Source organism: Nerophis lumbriciformis, linkage group LG19 (assembly GCF_033978685.3).
Source record: "Nerophis lumbriciformis linkage group LG19, RoL_Nlum_v2.1, whole genome shotgun sequence".
NCBI classification, from domain to species: domain Eukaryota; kingdom Metazoa; phylum Chordata; class Actinopteri; order Syngnathiformes; family Syngnathidae; genus Nerophis; species Nerophis lumbriciformis.
The window spans coordinates 884,222-905,000 of record NC_084566.2 but is presented as its reverse complement, the minus strand read 5'-3'; the positions used below and the strand labels follow the sequence as shown (position 1 = coordinate 905,000).

General features: G+C 37.9%; 1 protein-coding gene across 2 annotated transcripts; it reads left to right on the top strand.

Moving 5' to 3' along the window:
* The first annotated feature begins 2,226 nt into the window (after window positions 1–2,226).
* Window positions 2,227–16,903, top strand: LOC133618941 (spindlin-1-like). Of its 2 annotated transcripts, none has more exons than XM_061979795.1 (5): window positions 2,227–2,268; window positions 4,977–5,018; window positions 8,055–8,314; window positions 10,775–11,008; window positions 15,757–16,903. In XM_061979795.1, the coding sequence occupies exons 2-5, from the start codon at window positions 4,999–5,001 to the stop codon at window positions 15,960–15,962; spliced, it is 720 nt and encodes a 239-aa protein (XP_061835779.1). In that variant the 5' UTR covers window positions 2,227–2,268; window positions 4,977–4,998; the 3' UTR covers window positions 15,963–16,903. The 2 variants fall into 2 exon arrangements, with proteins under 2 accessions (XP_061835779.1, XP_061835778.1); XM_061979794.2 differs by lacking the exon at window positions 2,227–2,268 and adding an exon at window positions 2,343–2,493 and having other exon boundaries at window positions 15,757–16,901.
* Window positions 16,904–20,779: the final 3,876 nt, after the last annotated feature.

The window sequence follows — 20,779 nt, the reverse complement described above, 5'->3', positions numbered from 1 at the left end:
TGGTGGTGGGTGGGTGGTTGCTGTCATGGTGCACGTATTGGAGTGTTGTGTTGGGTTTCGTGAATGGTTGGTAGCTGTTATTTCTCAGGTTGAAAGTGACGTCAAGGAAGTTGACGGTTTGCTTGTTGGCTTCAATCGTGATCCGTAGGCCGTTCTCTTTGAAAATTTGGCATATGCGCTTCTTGGTATTCTCGCTGCTCCTTGGTGAGGCGCGACACACTGCCAGTCCGTCATCACGGTAAATACCAAGGTTCAGATTGACGTCAGATTGACGTCAAATGTTGCATTGTTCTTTTTTTGCCATGGTGTACTGTTGTGGATGAGAATGGAGTTTTTTGCGTGGATGATGATGTTTCTTTCGTTGCCTGCAAAGCAAAAATAAGCAGAAATAACAGCTACCAACCATTCACGAAACCCAACACAACACTCCAATACGTGCACCATGACAGCAACCACCCACCCACCACCACGAAAAGAATACCTACCGGAATCAATAAAAGGCTATCGATGCTGTCATCTAGCAAAGCTGAATTTGACCAAGCAACCCCCCCGTACAAAAAAGCCCTTGATGAAAGCGGATACAATTTCACCCTCACCTATGAACCCACGCCAGGAAACCAGCCAAAAAAGAACAGAAAACGGAACGACATCATCTGGTACAACCCCCCATACAGCAAAAACGTCTCAACGAACATTGGACACAAATTCCTCAATCTGATTGACAAACACTTTCCCAAAGACAACATCCTAAGAAAAGTATTCAACAAGAACAACATTAAATTGAGCTACAGCTGCATGAACAATATACGACAAATCATCTCAAACCACAACAAAACAATTGCAAATGAGCCGTCGGCCCTCAGACAGAGCGACTCCAAAACCAACAAAGGATGTAATTGTCGAAAGAAACCTGATTGCCCCCTCAACGGGGGGTGCTTACAAACATCAGTTGTCTACCAATCTAAGGTAATACGCAAGGACATTAACACATCCGACACATATGTAGGATTAACCGAGGGAGAATTCAAAACCAGATGGAACAATCACAAGGCTTCTTTCAGGAACAAAAACCTGCGAAATACCACAGAACTCAGCAAACACATTTGGGACCTCAAAGACAATAATGTTGAATATTCAATAACATGGCAAATTCTTGCATCCAGCACACCTTACAATAGTGGTAATAAAAGATGCAACCTATGCTTGAAAGAGAAACTGTTTATTATTTACCGTCCAGACCTGTCATCCCTCAACAAGCGCAGCGAAATTGTAACAACATGCCGCCATAGACGGAAACACCTCCTAGGCAACACATGAGCCAATCACCACGCCCCTAGGCCAGCCTGTACCCACCCACTCTGTGCCCTATATAAACCATGGTATGCGAATGCTCCCATTAAAATCTCCTGACGATTGAGGGTACCCCCCCTCATGAAACAGGCCTGTAGAGATGAAATAGTCTTGTGATTTTTTTTCCCACACATACATATATTGCGCTCTACTACGGTATCGAGCACTATTTTTTTGGATAACCTTATTAAGACATATATATATATATATATATATATATATATATATATATATATATATATATATATATATATATATATATATATATATATATATATATATATATCCATCCATCCATCCATTTTCTACCGCTTATTCCCTTTGGGGTGGCGGGGGGCGCTGGAGCCTATCTCAGCTACAATCGGGCGGAAGGCGGGGTACACCCTGGACAAGTCGCCACCTCATCGCAGGGCCAACACAGATAGACAGACAACATTCACACTCACATCCACACACTAGGGCCAATTTAGTGTTGCCAATCAACTTATCCCCAGGTGCATGTCTTTGGAAGTGGGAGTAAGCCGGAGTACCCGGATATATATATATATATATATATATATATATATATATATATATATATATATATATATATATATATAACAAAGCCTATGGCTTTGCACTTTGTTATATATACATATATATATATATATATATATATATATATATATATATATATATATATATATATATATATATATATATATATATATATATATATATATATGTATATATAACAAAGTGCAAAGCCATAGGCTCATGTTATGATATTATATTGATAGCAAACATAACTGTAATATGACGCTCCTCAACCGGAAGCACGTCAAAAACAGTTTAAAGTCCCAGAATGCACTGGGTCTCTCTGTGTGCGTTCTGGGATTTGTAGTTCTTTACCGTTTCCTTGTAGTTAGTCTACATTAGGTAAGTATAAGCATAGACATCGTATATGATGTCTATAAATATAACTATAACATGATGCTCCTAAACCGGAAACACGTCAAAAACAGCTTAAAGTCCCAGAATGCACTGGGTGTCTTTGTGTGCATTCTGGGATTTGAAGTTCTTTCACCGTTTCCTTGTAGTTAGCCTACATTAGGTGGTGGAATCTTCCTTTCAAAGAAAAACACACGTGAATCTATTGATCAGGTAGGGTCAACAGCACATTTTATACTCCCTCACCTATTAAATTCGTCGAACTAGATCAAGATGTACAATATTACTTTATGATTCGTTTTTTGTGTTATTTTTGAAGATTGTTGCTACAGTCAGGGTACAAAATCAGCGCTTACATGGCGAAGCGTTTCCTTTTGTTCAGTCGGCTTCCTAGTAGGAATATTGGCGCGACATTCCATGAAACGTTAAAAAAAACAACAACTCAAGGACTCAACATTTAGTGACGTTTCTTCCTGACTGCCTGCAATTTTCCACTCATTCCTTCGACACGTCGACATTGAGTTGGCTAACGTTAGCCATTGTGAAGTTGTACATTTATTTGCCAGACATGTTTGGATGTAAACAAACACGCCAGCTTTTACCTTTTTCGTACGTAGCTAACATGGCGTTAGCTTGTCGCAGTTCATGTTTACATCCGGTAATGTGGGGGACTGTTACATGCTCATTTGCATGTGAATGGTTGACTTAAAGCAGGGGTGTCAAACTCATTTTAGATCGGGGGCCACATGGAGAAAATTCTACTCCCAAGTGGGCCGGACTGGTAAAATCACGGCATGATAACTTAAAAATAAAGACAACTTCAAAGTCAATCAATCAATGTTTATTTTATAGCCCTAAATCAGGAGTGTCTCAAAGGGCTGCACAAGCCACAACGACCTCCTCGGCTCAGATCCCACATCAGGGCAAGGAAAAACTCAACCCAATGGGATACAATGAGAAACCTTGGAGGGGACCGCAGATGTATACTCTGGATCTAGACGTTGAGTCCGCGATATAAATGGCGGACAATAACTGATACAGTCTGCTTTGTCAGTCCAAAAGCATTTTCCGTTTTCTGTAGTCTTCCCTCAACGGCCAGGTTATACAAAGCACACGCTACCTTTTTTATCACATCCTCGGGAGCTCGCACTCTCGTTGACTCTCCTTCGACATATGGGCAAAGTTTTTCGCTAAGTAGAATCACAGCTGACCTGGACATTCGAAAGTTCTCTTGCCGTCTGAGAAGTGTTGTATCCGAAATAGCTGCAATCGCTTTCTCTTAAGGTATTCATGTGTGATTTCCACAAGCGTCTGTACATGTAGAAGAATGAAAAACATGTGCATGTCTGGATGACTTGCCTCCATATTTCCATTAGTTAGCTCCAAGTTACGAAACCGCTTTATTATGAAGCTGGCTGTGGCGCGTTCTTTCTGATGTCACTTCCTGTGTGCAGCGCGGTCTTTCTGGCGTCACTTCCTCTCCGAACTCAGTTTGTAAACAATCAATGAGTCCATACAAAGCTAAGGGCCGGAGATTCAAGAAATACACGGCGCACTTACTCGTGTAACAAATTGTCCGAGGAGGGGAACCTAAACGCTGGTTTAGTGTGGCTGAAACGGGGCTTAGGCTAAATAATTATTCGTTTAAGGGGTTATCCGGCTTAGTGTAGACATAGCCTCAGATCCCACATCAGGGCAAGAAAAAACTCAACCTAATGGGATACAATGAGAAACCTTGGAGGGGACCCCACCATTTCTTGCCGGGACATATGGTACAATACAATCAGCAAGATAGGATGGATCTAGACCCTTAAGTATTTTATACGTAAGTAGTAAAACCTTAAAGTCGCATCTTAAGTGCACAGGAAGCCAGTGCAGGTGAGCCAGTATAGGCGTAATATGATCAAATTTTCTTGTCCTTGTCAAAAGTCTAGCAGCCGCATTTTGTACCAACTGTAATCTTTTAACTTTAGATTGTTTTCTTTGTTTAAAAATAGAACAAGCACATTCTGAAAATGTACAAATCATGATGGTTTTCTTGCACTTACATGTTGCGGTTAATAGTATTCTATCTTTATTTGTCGTTATTTACACTTTCTGAATAAATTATGTAATAATGTTCATCGTTCAACTCATTGGTGTTAATTTTCAATCTATCAAGATAAAAAAATTATATCAAAATAAAATTACAGGATCTTATGTATGTAGCTTGCTCATTTTCCTTGACTGGTGCACTAACAGGTGTTTTATTTATTTATTACATATGTAGCATAATGTACAAAGATACAAACAATTGCTATTGCGAAATGTAGTGGACACATTTAGAAATGTTGGCTCATTTTTATACTTAGTAAACTCACCACGCGAACCGGATAAAACCTGTTCAGGCCCGCGGGCCGTACGTTTAACACCCCTGACTTAAAGTGTGCGTAAAAATCTCAAAATGTCCATATGCTAGGCTAACATTTTTTGAAATGTGCAAATGTATATATAATGTTTGTTCATAGAATGTTTGTAAAATGCAGATTGTTCATATTTGTAAGGAAACTTGTATCTTATGTAGTGTATATTATGCATATGCAAATAACAACTCACATGCTGTATTTGTAACAGTAAAAGCCCAACATTGTATGGAAAGGATACATAGGTCAGCTGCTTGTGTCACTCACTACATGATATCTTTTTCCCCTTTTCAGGTCTGTGTGACTTTATGGAAACATGTCAAAGAAACGGGGAAGGTAATGTCACCAAGCAGGTTTCAGTTTAAATCTGCCCAACGTGGTTTGAATAAACCTGTTCTTAAGGGACACTTCCTTGTGGTATAGATCAGTGGTTGTCAAACTTTTTTCATTCACCGTGTAGTAGGGCTGGGCGATATGGCCTTTTTTTAATATTGCGATATTTTAAGGCCATATCGCGATACACGATATATATCTTGATATTTTGCCTTAGCCTTGAATGAACACTTGATGCATATAATCACAGCAGTATGATGATTCTATGTGTCTACATTAAAACATTCTTCTTCATACTGCATTAATATATGCTACTTTAAAACTTTCATGCAGAGAAGGAAATCACAACTAAAAAAAATCACAATTTTTTTCATACGGTGTTGATCTGGAAATGTTTGCCTCTGCATTTTGATGGTGTGGGCGTGTGGCACCGAACGGAGATGTTGACATGCGGAGTAAGCACTCTTCATTCTCTAGCACAGTGGTTCTCAACCTTTTTTCAGTGATGTACCCCCTGTGAATTTTTTTTTAATTCAAGTACCCCCTAATCAGAGCAAAGCATTTCTGATTTATTAAATTGTATAACAGTGCAAAATATTGCTCATTTGTAGTGGTCTTTCTTGAACTATTTGGAAAAAAAGATAGGTTTTTATTTATACTTATAAAGGATTTTTGAATTGTTGCTATTTTTAGAATATTTAAAAAAAATCTCACGTACCCCTTGGCATACCTTCAAGTACCCCAAGGGGTACGCGTACCCCCATTTGAGAACCACTGCTCTAGCATGTGACTTTTCAAATGATGCTACATATTAGCAGTAATGCTACTTTTTATAGCAACGCTTTTGCTCCACACTTGACAAATTACGGTTGTCTGTTCGACATATTCCCACTTGAAGCCAGACGATGAACCCCTGCTGTTTTTTGGGGGAATTAATTATTCCTTCATTTGTTACCAGATTCGCACTTCTCTTTCTCGTATTACCACTCGCACGGCTGCGCTAGCATCACAGCTAACGTTACCCATGCTGCTACGTCTTTGCTGCGCGAGGGCGTATACGTATGTGACGTATGACGTGACAGTATGTGACGTATGTAAGAAGGTGCGCTTGTCTGTCTGTGAGAAGGAGACACAGGAAAGAGCGAGGAGAGCCTGTAGTGTAATGCCAGCAGCTAAAAGCAACTGCGTGAGAACGTATACTCGAATATCACGATATAGTCATTTTCTATATCGCACAGAGACAAACCCGCGATATATCGCGTATATAACAATATTGCCCAGCCCTACCGTGTAGCACCTCGGAAAACACTTGGCTCTCCAAGTACCACCACAACTACTAACATTAAGATACAGTAGCGTAGTAGGCCTAAGTATTCAATAAAAACAAGGCAGAGGTTTTATTTAACAAGTATATGTAAGATTTTTGGTCACAGTAACAGTAACACTGTACACTGTGTTTAAATATTTAATTAAGTGATTATTTGGCGCACCACACTTTGGAATCACTGATCTAGTTAATATATATTGGGTCCGCTTTGGTGTAAATTTATCTCCACAGTCACATTAATAACTTACATTCTGCTTATGTCTGCAAGGTCTTCCTTTTTCGTTCTGAGATTGTGAATCAAACCATGCCCCACCTTCTCCAAAAATATCGAAATGTATCTTTTGAAAATGTACGCTGTTAAATATATACAGTACAGGCCAAAAGTTTGGACACACCTTGTCATTCAATACGTTTTCTTTATTTTCATGACTATTTACATTGTAGATTGTCACATCAAAACTATGAATGAACACATGTGGAGTTATGTACTTAACAAAAAAAGGTGAAGTAACTGAAAACATGTTTGAATTCTAGTTTCTTCAAAATAGCCACCCTTTGCTCTGATTACGGCTTTGCACACTCTTGGCATTCTCTCGATGAGCTTCAAGCACACCTGTAAAAGGGTAAACCATTTCAGGTGTCTACCTCTTGAAGCTCATTGAGAGAATGCCAAGAGTGTGCAAAAACAGTAATCAGGGCAAAGGGTGGCTATTTTGAAGAAACTAGAATACAAAACATGTTTTCAATTATTTCACCTAAGTACATAACATCACATGTGTTGTAAATGTAATGTAAATAGTCATGAAAAAAAAAAAAGGCATTGAAATGAGAAGGTGTGTCCAAACTTTTGGCCTGTACTGTGTATGTCTAAAAGATGGACGTCACCGCTATCCCCCCGCCCCCCAAAGACACGGTTGAGAATAAGCTTCCTATACAGGTATATTATATAGATGTGCCTGTTAACAACATTAGGTACACATGCCCACTCTCTTCTCGTTACAGAGCTGCATTAAAAAAACACTGCGGGCCGAGGCATCCAAAACTGCACGCAAGCTCACACCCAAATGTGTGGACCTTATGATTTGACGCTTTGGCGTTGTTTAACACGAGTATCCAACATTGTAACATTTATATGTCAAAATAGATGATAATCATCAAAGGTCTCCTTTAAACCCGAAGACGCCAAATTCATACATATTAATGACTACCAGAATATATGCAGTGTCTCAAATTGAGTACTTACGTCAGTAGACTTTAATGCAGTACACTATGTACACTGTGTACTGTATTTAGTTCCCATCATTGCGTGAATTTTGACAGTGTAGTTCTTTTGCAATTGACAACCATTTTGTGATTACCGTACACCTTTTGTTGTGAATTGCAACCACTGGATTGACCGATAAATTGCTTGTGTGTAAGTTTGGTACTTCCTCTCTTTGTGGCGACTTTTGAGTATGGTCAGGGTCTAGCACTGTGCACTCACCAATTTGAGTGTACCGTCTGGGTGCTGATAGTGCAGTGCACTGTGTTTTGTGAACACACTAGGTGTAAGTACGTAAGTGCACAAATTGAGACGCAGTTACTGTATGAACATAATGTACTGCTTAAGTTATTGTGCAATTTCAAACAAAGTTAATGTGACACTATCTCTATTCATTTGTTGAATGCATAATAATAACAACTTACCTTTGGCACCTTGAATGTCCCGACAGGAAGCGTAGCAGCGAAGAGTTAAGCGAGAGCTCGGCGTCCACCCTGTACCCCGACCCAGACAATCTGCTGGGCCACAGAATTCAGCACAACTGGAGGGAGAAGGGGAACGTGACCAAGTGGAAAGGCACGGTGCTGGAGCGCCTGACCGTCAACAGCTCCCTTTACATGGTCAAATATGACGGCTTTGACTGCATCTACGGCATAGAGTTGTTCAAGGACAGCCGAGTGTCCAACCTGCAGGTGTTGGCCGAGAAAGTCGGTAAGTGTCAGGACATTCCGTTGTTCTTTTGTGTTTCTGCTTTTGTTTGACTTGGACTGTTGATGGGAAGTAAGGTTGTTCTTTTTTTATCGCTGTTAATTGGTTCCAGACATGACCCCAACAAATTTACAGTACAGGCCAAAAGTTTGGACACACTTTCTCCTCATTCAATGTGTTCTCTTTATTTTCATGACTATTGATGATTGTCACTGAAGGCATCATAACTATGAATGAACACACGTGAAGTTATGTACTTAAAAAAAAAAAGGTAAAATAACTGAAAACATGTTTTGTATTCTAGTTTCTTCAAAATAGCCACCCTTTGCCCTGATTATTGCTTTACACACTCTTGGCATTCTCTCGATGAGCTTCAAGCACACCTGTGAAGTGAAAACCATTTCAGGTGACTACCTCTTGAAGCTCATCGAGACAATGACAAGAGTGTGCAAAAAAAGTAATCAGAGCAAAGGGTGGCTATTTTGAAGAAACTAGAATATAAAACATGTTTTCGGTTATTTCACCTTTTTTTGTTAAGTACATAACTCCACGTGTGTTCATTTATAGTTTTGATGCCTTCAGTGACAATCCACAATGTAAATAGTCATGAAGATAAAGAAAACCTATTGAATGAGAAGGTGCGTCCAAACTTTTGGCCTGTACTGTATTTCCGCTGAGTAGGAATCATTAATCAAATATTTCATATTTTCGACCTTCTGAATACTGTACGTTTTCTAACGTTATGAGAGCCCTCTAACCTTTACACTCTTTAATCCAATATAGTGTTGCTGGCTGAGGCTGAGCCAATCAGTGGCTATGATACTGAACAGCGTGCTCTGATTGGTTTGGTCTCCTCTAGTGGCAAATATTACTGTTGTATTTACAGTACAGGCCAAAGGTTTTGACACACCTTCTCATTTAAATGCGTTTTCTTTATTTTCATGACTATTTACATTGTAGATTGTCACTGAAGGCATCAAAACTATGACACCGGTGAAGTGAATACCATTTCAGGGGACTTCCTCTTCAAGCTCATAGAGAGAATGCCAAGAGTGTGCAAAGCAGTAATCAGAGCAAAGCAAGGCTATTTTGAAGAAAGTAGAATATAAAACATGCTTTCAGTTACTTCGCCTTTTTTTGATAAGTACATAACCCCACATGTGTTCATTCATAGTTTTGATGCCTTCAGTGACAATCTACAATGTAAATAGTCATGAAAATAAAGAAAACACATTGAATGAGAAGGTGTGTCCAAACGTTTGGCCTGTACTGTATATATTAAGTTTATATGGCCATTTTAATGTTTGAAAATACTTAATTATGGAACAAAAAAATGGTCAAATATGCTTTAATTTAACCTCTAAAGGCTTAGTGGCCACATGCGTGGACAGCACCTTTTAGCTTTTATTTCCAAAATTGTGTACACTACTGAGTTGGGGTCTTATGGCCGCTTATGTGGACACTTATACTGCCATCTAGAGGTGTCAGAAGAGTATAACATACAATGGAATTTTGAATTTTTTTTGTAAAAATAAGAATTAGCATGTCACTAAACATGAGGTACACGTTTGTGTACTTATGGACTAAGTACATCATATCAAAAGATGATTCTTAGTTTTTATTCTATTTAGGGTCCAATAAGCCCAAATAGCAAAGAGAAATAAAAAAAAAAGCATGTAAACAAACCGCTTGGGCCTTAAGAGGTAAAGAAATATCTTAAAAGAAATCCACAATGCGGTGAGGCCGCAATTTGAAGCGTAATATGGTGACGACTGATGTTGTATTGATTGATATGTACCCAAAAACAGTTTTTTACATGACTAAGACAAGTATATTTTGGTGCAATTCTGTATTAAAAAAAGGAATTTAGAATATTTTCTCTTTTTGATGTTTGATGATGGAACATACTACCCGCAAAATAAATAAAAAATGATAGCATCTCCTCATGATTTTATTGTTCAGTTTAGTTTGAACCAAATAATTGCATCAATATGTGAATAAAGTGCAGTCTTAAAATCACTTATTTAAAAAGAAAAGAAAAAAAGACATAAATCTCCCCAAAATAAAAAGATATACATGCATATTAAATATCATCAGAAAACATAATGAGAAATATGTTATATTGCTCCTACTGGTGTATAGTACAGCACCTTATAGTTAACTCACAGAAGTAGATGAGGTGTGACCAGTTTTTAACGAGAGTTAATGTTTCACTAAGAGTGAGACAAACATGCTGTCTTTTGTGTGGCGCTTCACAATGCCAACTCCTGTCTCTTTCTCGTCAGAGGGCATGCTGCAGATTGCGCTAACCGCCGCCGGTCACAGCGTAGTGGGACAAACAAACACTTTAAAGTGCGAGCCGAGCGTTGCGTAAAGCTCTCAGTTGTGATAGCGCATTGTCAGCACGTCTCGGATCTGAAGAGTTCCCAGAACTCATTAAGGTGTCGTGTCCTTCCTTCGCAGTGAATAATAAGATCAAGGTGCCTCCTGGGGCCGAAGAGCTGGTCGGACGGGCGGTGGAACATCTGTTTGAAAAGGAGGACGGTGAGAAAAACGAATGGCGGGGCATGGTGCTATCCCGGGCACCCGTCATGACCCACTGGTATTACATCACCTACGAGAAGGACCCTGTGCTCTACATGTACCAGCTGTGGGACGATTACAAAGACGGCGATCTTCGTGTTCTTCCTGAATCAGGTAGGGTAACCCTCAGCCTATTGTCTGTGTGCATACAAGCATTGCCGCGGTATGCCCAACCAACAAAACTATTTGTACAGAAATATTTATTGGAAGATGCGTGTATTTTACTGCAGAATCTCACAATTAGAATGCTCTTGTGGTCATAGGCTGTGTCTCAAATTGAATAATTTTGTCAATAAACCTCACTAAGTGTATTGTGTACGTAGTGCCTGAGGGGTGGCCAAGACGGTGTCATGATTATGTCATCATGTAATTTTCACAATTGGCTACGTAGTGCTGTACGGTGCAAAAATTTTACTCGCAAATGCACCTACAAATAGGCCGTGCGACTTTGGAAAAAAAAACGGTTGCACATGTGTTGATGTACTATAATAATGTTTACCTATGAAAACACCATTAATTATTTTAATGTTGCTGCTGACGTTTAATCATGTCCTCTTAAACCGGGGCACTTTATCTTACATATTGTTATTTTGTGTTTTTGTTAGCTGAAGAATTGAGCATAGCTAAAAAATAATTTTTAAGAAGTTTGGAGATTATGTTTTTACTTTTGTTAAATTATTTCCAATACTTTTTCTTTTTTATTATTTCAAAACACCTCTTAAGTTGGGATTCTATTATGCAATCTTATTATCAGTCTAAATTTTCTATGACTGGTCCTCAAATTCATCCTGCAGGGCAGACAGTCCGATGTTATGCAAATCACAAAGTGTGCACGGTTCTGTCCGCATCCTCCAATCATTTGTGGCAGCCTTGGGGTACTTTGAAGACTGCCAGCAACTTCCAATTTGTCGACAAACCAGAGCAACGTTTACTCCAATCAGCAGATGTCTTGTTGTTATAATTCCGAATAGGTGGATATCTCACGTCCTCGACCGAAAGGGTCACTAGGCGCTCCTTCTTTTCTCAAGAGTCCGTCGTGTGTCCAGCAACAACCGCTCCGTCAAGACAAGCAGGTTCCCCCAATCCCAAGATCTTATCAATTTCGTTAAGACCAGTTGATTAGTTCCAATGTTTAGATTTGGAGAGCAGTGCAAAAAGAAGCAACAAATAAGTGAAGACAACACAAGACAAAGAAGCAAGCAGGAGAGATAAGGGAGAGGGAAGGGTAGCGTCCGCTCTCGATGAGTGCCAGTGAGGGGTGGCCAAGACGGTGTCATAATTATGTAACCGTATAATTTGCTCAATTGGCTACGTAGTGCTGTACGGTACAAGAAATGTATTCACAAATGCGACTCCAAATAGACCGTGCGACCTTGAAAAAAAACAAAAACGGTTGCACATTTGTTGATGTACTATAATAATGTTTACCTATAAAAACACTATTAATTATTTTAATGTTGCTGCTGACGTTTAATCATGTCCTCTTAAACCAGAGCACTTTATCTTACATTTTGTTATTTTGTGTTTTTGTTAGCTAAAAAAATGTTTTAAAGAAGTTTGGAGATTATATTTTACTTTTGTTAAATTATTTCCATGACTTTTTCATTTTTCTTATCTCAAAACACCTCTTAAGTTGGGATCCTATTATGTAATCCTATTATCAGTCCCGAAAATTAAAAAACAAGGCATTGTGGAAATATTTAGTTACGTCAACAAATATTTCCCTTTATGGGTTAGTGTATGGGCCAAACTATATCGGGATATGAGTTTTGGTCCATATCGCCCAGCCCTACACTCGTGTTGGCGACTGTGCTAGGACAGTTTAGGGATGTTCTCTATGTTTAATAATTGAGCGTTACATTAGGCCTTATGATGGCATTGTGTTTAATTGTATATATATATATATATATATATATATATATATATATATATATATATAGAGGGCATATGTGTACCTTGTCTGAGTGTTAATAATGAAATTGGGATATTATAGACATTTCATATTGCTCAAAAAGAAATTGCTATTAGTGAAAAAGCTAAGAGTACAACACTGCTATGACGTGTGTGTGTGTGTGTGTGTGTGTGTGTGTGTATATATATATATATATATATATATATATAAAAATTACTTTTTTTACCGATGTAAACATTCCTTTTAATTTGAGATTAAAAAACTTCCAAGTTGAGATTGTTTATTGATAGTCTCCACAATGAAGTTACTGTTAAACTAATCAACCACATATGTACACATGAAGTGCACATACATCGACTATACAGTTAGCATAAACTGTAAAAAAAAAATAAAAAAAATAAAAAGCAATGCAACCATACAGGATAAAGGTTGGCTCTTAAGCTGCTGACATACAATGTACAAGCCCATTGACAGGCTAACAGAATTTAGCATTGCGATCGTTTCAAACTTGTACAAACATTTAACAAATTAGATTTTAACAACACAAGTAAACATTTACTTTCTTTACACAAAGCAATTCTACTTAAAGACACCAAACTCTGTGGAAATTAACATTGACGGAAGCTTGTTGCTCAAACTTTAACTTTTACTGCTACTTTTGTGCCGTTTGTTACCACTGAATGAAATGCTAACGTGGGTGATTCCGACTATTTTGGGCTGATAGTGGTCAATCCACACTGATCGTTCTGTCACACAACAGATTGTATTCCGTCAAGTGACTTTTGTATGGAAGTAAACAAAGTGGTGGACCACCATACCAACATGACTACTGTGCAGCAAGGGGCCTAGATCTTACCATTAAAAGCAGATACGAGCAACAAATCAAATTATGCAATAGAATCTATCCCTGTACATTATCAAAAAATCCCAAGGATTATCCGTCCATCATGTTCCAGATATGTCAAAGTCTCTTGTGCTCCGGACCTCATTCGACATTACAAAACATGGAAAAGCATGGAGGTCTACAACTTTTGTGTGTGTGGCTGGGTCAAGGACATTGGTATCAATACTGTCCTGGATAAATATGCATTGTTTTTGATCAGGTAAGGTTGCATTGAATTATTTAACTTTGCATCTACAGCCATGTTTGTTGCCATTTTATTGCACGTTCCATTTACGAGAGTGTTTTCCCCAAGTTTCCACCTGTTTTGTCGTGTTGCCAAATCGTTTAATATGTCTTGGAACGCGACCGACGTAATCCTTGATATCACTGGACACATTTTTTTTGATAAAGTATAGGAATCTACGGAGCCCCTAAAGGGACATGGAGGAAAACATTTTTTTAGATAAGTATCTCGTGCGCACACAAAAGTTTCTGGTGCGCACCAGAAAGCATTGGATGCGTGCGCATGGTTTGAGGTGTGTGTGAAAATGCCAGTTCAGGAGTTAATTCGGCTGTATTTCCAACTAGGACTTTTCCCCATGTCCCTTTAGGGGTGTTTTGGCAAAAAGTGAATACCTGCCAAAAATGTATTTCCTTCGCTGAACCTGCATTTTTGGCTTGGTCTGTCCGCAGCAGATTACTAGGTGTAAGACAAACACTTTATCTTCCTGGTTATTGTATCGCTACGTGTTTGACATTATTTAAGACTTTATCGTGCCCAGAAAAGGACAGTTTGCCTCTTTTGTGGTATTGATGAGATTTAAAGGAGTGTTGTTAGTCCGATGTTGATGTGATAAAACCTCTTTCTTGTTTGGAAGATACACACACAATTGTAACTGTTATTTCTTTGTGCACATAATAAATATGTACAACGTGTTTGGATGTATTCATTTATGTAAAATTGTCATTAAATGTAATATTGCCTGACAAAAAAGTGATATGACGTAATATTTTGATATTTACACCGCATATTTACACATGCATATTTGACTAAAATACCATTATGAACATTACATATATCAAAATCAAGTACCTACTGTACTGTTTACTTGTTGAAATACCCTTATTAGAGCTAAAATCTACCCAAACGACCACTTTGCTGCTGCCAAAAATGTATCTAAAGTAATATTTTGATACTGACACATCTCAACTCTGCATATTTGACTAGAATAACCTTCTGGGCATTACATATATCAAAATCAAGTACGTACTATACTGTTTACTTGTTGAAATACACTTCAAATACATTTTTGGCAGCAGCAAAGTGGTCGTTTGGGTAGATATTTGTTCTAAAAAGGGTATTTCAACAAGTAAACAGTACAGTAGGTACTTGATTTAGATATATGTAATGCTCATAAGAGTATTCTAGTAAAATATGCAGAGATGAGATGTGTCAGTGGTCCTCGTCAGCCAGAGAACTTTAATTTTGGGGCGCCAGTGGTAAAGTTTTGATCCATGAAGGAAAGAAACAAGTGAATGAATGTTTATAACTGAATACATTTACATATGCATAAAAAATAGTTTTCTTTTGTATTATTTTTTTTTTATGAATTTGAACGTTTATGACAACCTTTTTCCAAAACAATATAGAATGTGAGATATTACAGGATAATGCATACATCTATTGTTTGTTTTCAAAACGGTTAAAAAAAAGTGGGACCCCAGAAATTTACTGTGGGACCCCATTTTGAAAATTCCTAGCGCCAACACTGTATATTGTTAATGTTATTATTTGATTGTGTGTATACACCTACCTGTCTGGGGAATAAATTCAGAGCCTTTGGTTAAAAAAGCTGACATATCTACATATTTTCATATGTTCATTAATACAGTATGTGCTGTCCCTATTTTAAATAAAGAATTGAAATAGAAAGACATTGAACATTACTGCCCCCTGCTGAACACAGATATTCACTATTCCATGCCCATGTTTATTTGTTGTAATCCTGTAGTTTTAGTGGCAGCACCCGCTCATGTTTCACTGCTCTCATTTTCTCTTCTCTGCAGAGAACAAACACCTGCTCCCAGCAGACAGGAAGCCGGGGGAGGAGCCAGAGAGCCTTGTGGGTAAACAGGTGGAGTATGTCACAGATAACGGCCTCAAAAGGACGGGTCTGGTCATCTACCAAGTCCCGGCCAAGCCCACGGTGTACTACATCAAATACGACGACGACGTTCACATCCACGTCTACGACCTGGTTAAAACCACCTAGTACTGACTGTCACCTTCCCCCAGCCAGGCGTTACCGCTTGACGTGTTACCGACTTTTCTTCCCCAGCGACGGAGGAAAATGTGCCGATGATGATTATCTTTCATTTTCAAAGTTTTGCGTTCTCACATGACATGCATTATCAATGTGAAGGTGGTCTGACTATTGGGTCATCTTCAGTGTAAATAAAAGTCTTGTATAGCCCAGCAGGTTGAATCTTACTTGTATTGCGCAACACTTTTTGTAAAGACATCCCGCAATGTAAAAGGATTGGCTTCCTTACACATCCATGTTTGGTCATTGTACTTCATTTCACTCATTGTTTTTGTTTTTTTGTTTGTTTCTCATTTCATATGAAATACCTGGCTGTCCTGTTTGTGCTTGATGACGTCTTACCGGGTAAGCCTCAGTTTGTTGAATATAAAAGTAACATTTATTTGAGTGATGTGCTGATGAATTGTACAAACATCCATCGTGACACTGATTTATTGAGGACAAGACAAAACGTGTTGTGGTAACTGCAAGTTTTCTACTCTTAATAATATATCCGATATACTAATGTTTACAGTGCATCTGGAAAGTATTCACAGCGCTTAACTTTTCCCAGTTTATGTTACAGCCTCATTCCAAAATGGAATAAATTAAATCCTCATAATTCTACAGACATAATGGCAATGTAAAGTTGTTTTTTTATTTAAAAAAACAATATTTACCGGGTGCACTGTATGTCCAGTTGCTTCAGCAGTGTTTGTGCTCCATGCTATTTATGTTAAATTGGCTACCAATGTTTTTTTTGTTGTTTTTTTTTATGTATTTGACGTCATCATTAATTACAGAGACTAGTGTGTTTATTGCCTCAAAATTTGCTAATTGTGTAAAATGTTCTGTTCTGTACATATAAATTGAATCATTTTTATGAACCTAATAGCAAATGTTTGTGTTTTTTTTAAATAAATTACAATGATATATCTATTAGTGTTAATAGGGGATATCCGAATCGCACATTTCGATTCCAAATCAATTTATGATTTTCAAAAATCAATTAAAAGAAAAAAGTTTTTATTTTTAAGAATCTATTGTTGAAAAGTTGTTTTTAGGTCACTCCGTGCATCCTCTGAGTGTATACGTCATACATCAGCAGCCAAGAGGAGCTTTTGTAACCTCTTTCAAAAGTTCTTATTGTCATTTTTATACCAAATAATATACTGAATATGAAATCAGTTTAAATCGAGTATTATGTTGAATTGAGAACTGAGAATTACCCCAGAAGTTGGAATGGAATCGAATCGTGAGTTGTAAGGCCTGATAATTATGGTGGCCAACAGGTGCAAACCCCCAAAACACATGCAGTACTGCAAAAACACAACATGACTAGGATGAAGCGTAAGTGAGCTCTGCCATGTGGGACAAAATAAAAATGTAAATCTTTAAGTACTTGCGTAAAGGAAGTAATTACTCGTGTCATTGAATAATTATAATTTAAATACATAAATGTAAAATTAAATTTTATCAATTTAATTATTGATCTCTTTATTTCATGACTTAATTACTTCATGATTTCATTATTTTATGTTTTGATTAACTGATATAATTGATAATTCATGTTTACTTAATATGTTTAAATAAATGTTAATGATTAAATTGTAAAATAAGTAATAAGTAAGACTAAGAATAAATAATTAAAATATTACTTACATTTTTACAATAAATTAATTACTGACACATTTATTAAAATGTATGTATTTAATTCAAATTCTGATAAATTATTGATACATTTAAAGTAATATTTTTTATTTTGTGGCCCTTTTGCATGTGATTCGGGGGGGCGGGGTTGACCCCCGAAAGGAACAAGCGGTAGGTAGAAAATAAGTGTGCGTGTGTGTTAAAATGTGTGTATGTATGTAACTATGTATGTATATGTGTATATATATATATATATATATATATATATCTCGATATATATGTATATATATATATATATGTATATGTGTATATATATATATATGTATATGTATATATAATTATATATGTATATGTATACATATATATACATATGTATATGTGTATATAAATATATACCAGTACATATATATATATATATCTATATATATCTAAGAAATACTTGACTTTCAGTGAATTCTAGCTATATATATATATATATATATATTTATTTATTTTATTATATATATATATATATATATATATATATATATATATATATGTATGTATATATAAATAATAAATATATATATATATATGTATGTATATATAAATAAAAGAAATACTTGAATTTCAGTGTTCATTTATTTACATATATACACACACATAACATCTACTCATTGTTGAGTTAAGGGTTGAATTGTCCATCCTTGTTCTATTCTCTGTCACTATTTTTCTAACCATGCTGAACACCCTCTCTGATGATGCATTGATGTGTGGCACGCACAAAAGTGCTTTCATCAAATGCATTACAGTCTGGAATCTTCCATCTCTCCCTAGCATGACCCAAAACCGGTCAATCTTTGCTTTCTGAGGAAGATCTTCAGTGCCAAGCACTTGGTAGTCCACTACTTCTTCCTGGAGGCTATCCAGGTCCAATCACAGCTGCGGCTTGGAACTTACAAGCTGTTATGAGAGTAGCGTCATGTGTGTGTGTGGCCCTTTAATAGGTGAGCATGTGAGGTGAGTGACGTCAGTGAGTGTGTGAGCGAGAGAAGAGAGGGAGCGGTAGCGTGAGTGCGGGCGGGACTAGTTTGTTTTGTGTTGGATTGGCTGTGTGCAAGCAATCAATAAAGCAAGATTTGCAACTAATCGCCGGACTCAGGCAGGAAAGGTGCAACAAAGCGTATTTCTTCATCTTACTCGTCGTCGACGTCGTTCTTCTGCTTGGTCTCCTTGTTGTGTGCGCAGTTGTGCACTGCACTCTCTAAAGGCCGTATATGTTATTGATGTTATAGATGGCAGTATTGTCCTGTTTAAGAGTGTCACAACATTGCTGTTTACGGCAGACGGACTGCTTTACGGTTTGTGTGTTGTTACCGCGCTGGGAGGACGTTAATGAAACTGCCTAACAATAAACCCACATAAGGAACCAAGAACTCGCCCTCGATTCTACAGTTATAATGTGATTGGGCAGGCACACTGTTTATATCGTGGGAAAGCGGACTCAGGTCCGCATGGAGCTGGAGGGGGCGTGGCCTCCAGCTCACCTGAATTTCGGGAGATTTTTGGGAGAAAATTTGTCCCGGGAGGTTTTCGGGGGAGGCGCTGACTTTCGGGAGTCTCCCGGAAAATCCGGGAGGGTTGGCAAGTATGGGGGTACCTCGCCCCATCCTTTCTTGTGAAAGACTGAGCATTTTTTGGGAAGCTGTTTTTATACCCAATCATGGCACCCGCCTGTTCCCAATTAGCCTGCACACCTGTGGGATGTTCCAAATAAGTGTTTGATGAGCATTCCTCAACTTTATCAGTATTTATTGCCACTTTTCCCAACTTCTTTGTCACGTGTTGCTGACATCAAATTCTAAAGTTAATGATTATTTGCAAAAAAAAAAACATTTATCAGTTTGAACATCAAATATGTTGTCTTTGTAGCATATTCAACTGAATATGGGTTGAAAATGATTTGCAAATCATTGTATTCCGTTTATATTTACATCTAATACAATTTCCCAACTCATATGGAAACGGGGTTTGTGTATATATATATGTATATATATATATGTATATATGTATATGTATGTATATATATGTATATATGTATAAAAATACATATATATATATATGTATATATATATATATACAGGTAAAAGCCAGTAAATTAGAATATTTTGAAAAACTTGATTTATTTCAGTAATTGCATTCAAAAGGTGTAACTTGTACATTATATTTATTCATTGCACACAGACTGATGCATTCAAATGTTTATTTCATTTAATTTTGATGATTTGAAGTGGCAACAAATGAAAATCCAAAATTCCGTGTGTCACAAAATTAGAATATTACTTAAGGCTAATACAAAAAAGGGATTTTTAGAAATGTTGGCCAACTGAAAAGTATGAAAATGAAAAATATGAGCATGTACAATACTCAATACTTGGTTGGAGCTCCTTTTGCCTCAATTACTGCGTTAATGCGGCGTGGCATGGAGTCGATGAGTTTCTGGCACTGCTCAGGTGTTATGAGAGCCCAGGTTGCTCTGATAGTGGCCTTCAACTCTTCTGCGTTTTTGGGTCTGGCATTCTGCATCTTCCTTTTCACAATACCCCACAGATTTTCTATGGGGCTAAGGTCAGGGGAGTTGGCGGGCCAATTTAGAACAGAAATACCATGGTCCGTAAACCAGGCACGGGTAGATTTTGCGCTGTGTGCAGGCGCCAAGTCCTGTTGGAACTTGAAATCTCCATCTCCATAGAGCAGGTCAGCAGCAGGAAGCATGAAGTGCTCTAAAACTTGCTGGTAGACGGCTGCGTTGACCCTGGATCTCAGGAAACAGAGTGGACCGACACCAGCAGATGACATGGCACCCCAAACCATCACCCAACCATGCAAATTTTGCATTTCCTTTGGAAATCGAGGTCCCAGAGTCTGGAGGAAGACAGGAGAGGCACAGGATCCACGTTGCCTGAAGTCTAGTGTAAAGTTTCCACCATCAGTGATGGTTTGGGGTGCCATGTCATCTGCTGGTGTCGGTCCACTCTGTTTCCTGAGATCCAGGGTCAACGCAGCCGTCTACCAGCAAGTTTTAGAGCACTTCATGCTTCCTGCTGCTGACCTGCTCTATGGAGATGGAGATTTCAAGTTCCAACAGGACTTGGCGC

Coding starts and splice junctions, on each gene's coding strand:
- LOC133618941 (XM_061979795.1), top strand. CDS start 4,999: ATGTCAAAGAAACGGGGAAG. Junction 8,315..10,774: donor GGTGTTGGCCGAGAAAGTCG/GTAAGTGTCAGG, acceptor CTTCCTTCGCAG/TGAATAATAAGATCAAGGTG. Junction 11,009..15,756: donor TCGTGTTCTTCCTGAATCAG/GTAGGGTAACCC, acceptor TCTTCTCTGCAG/AGAACAAACACCTGCTCCCA.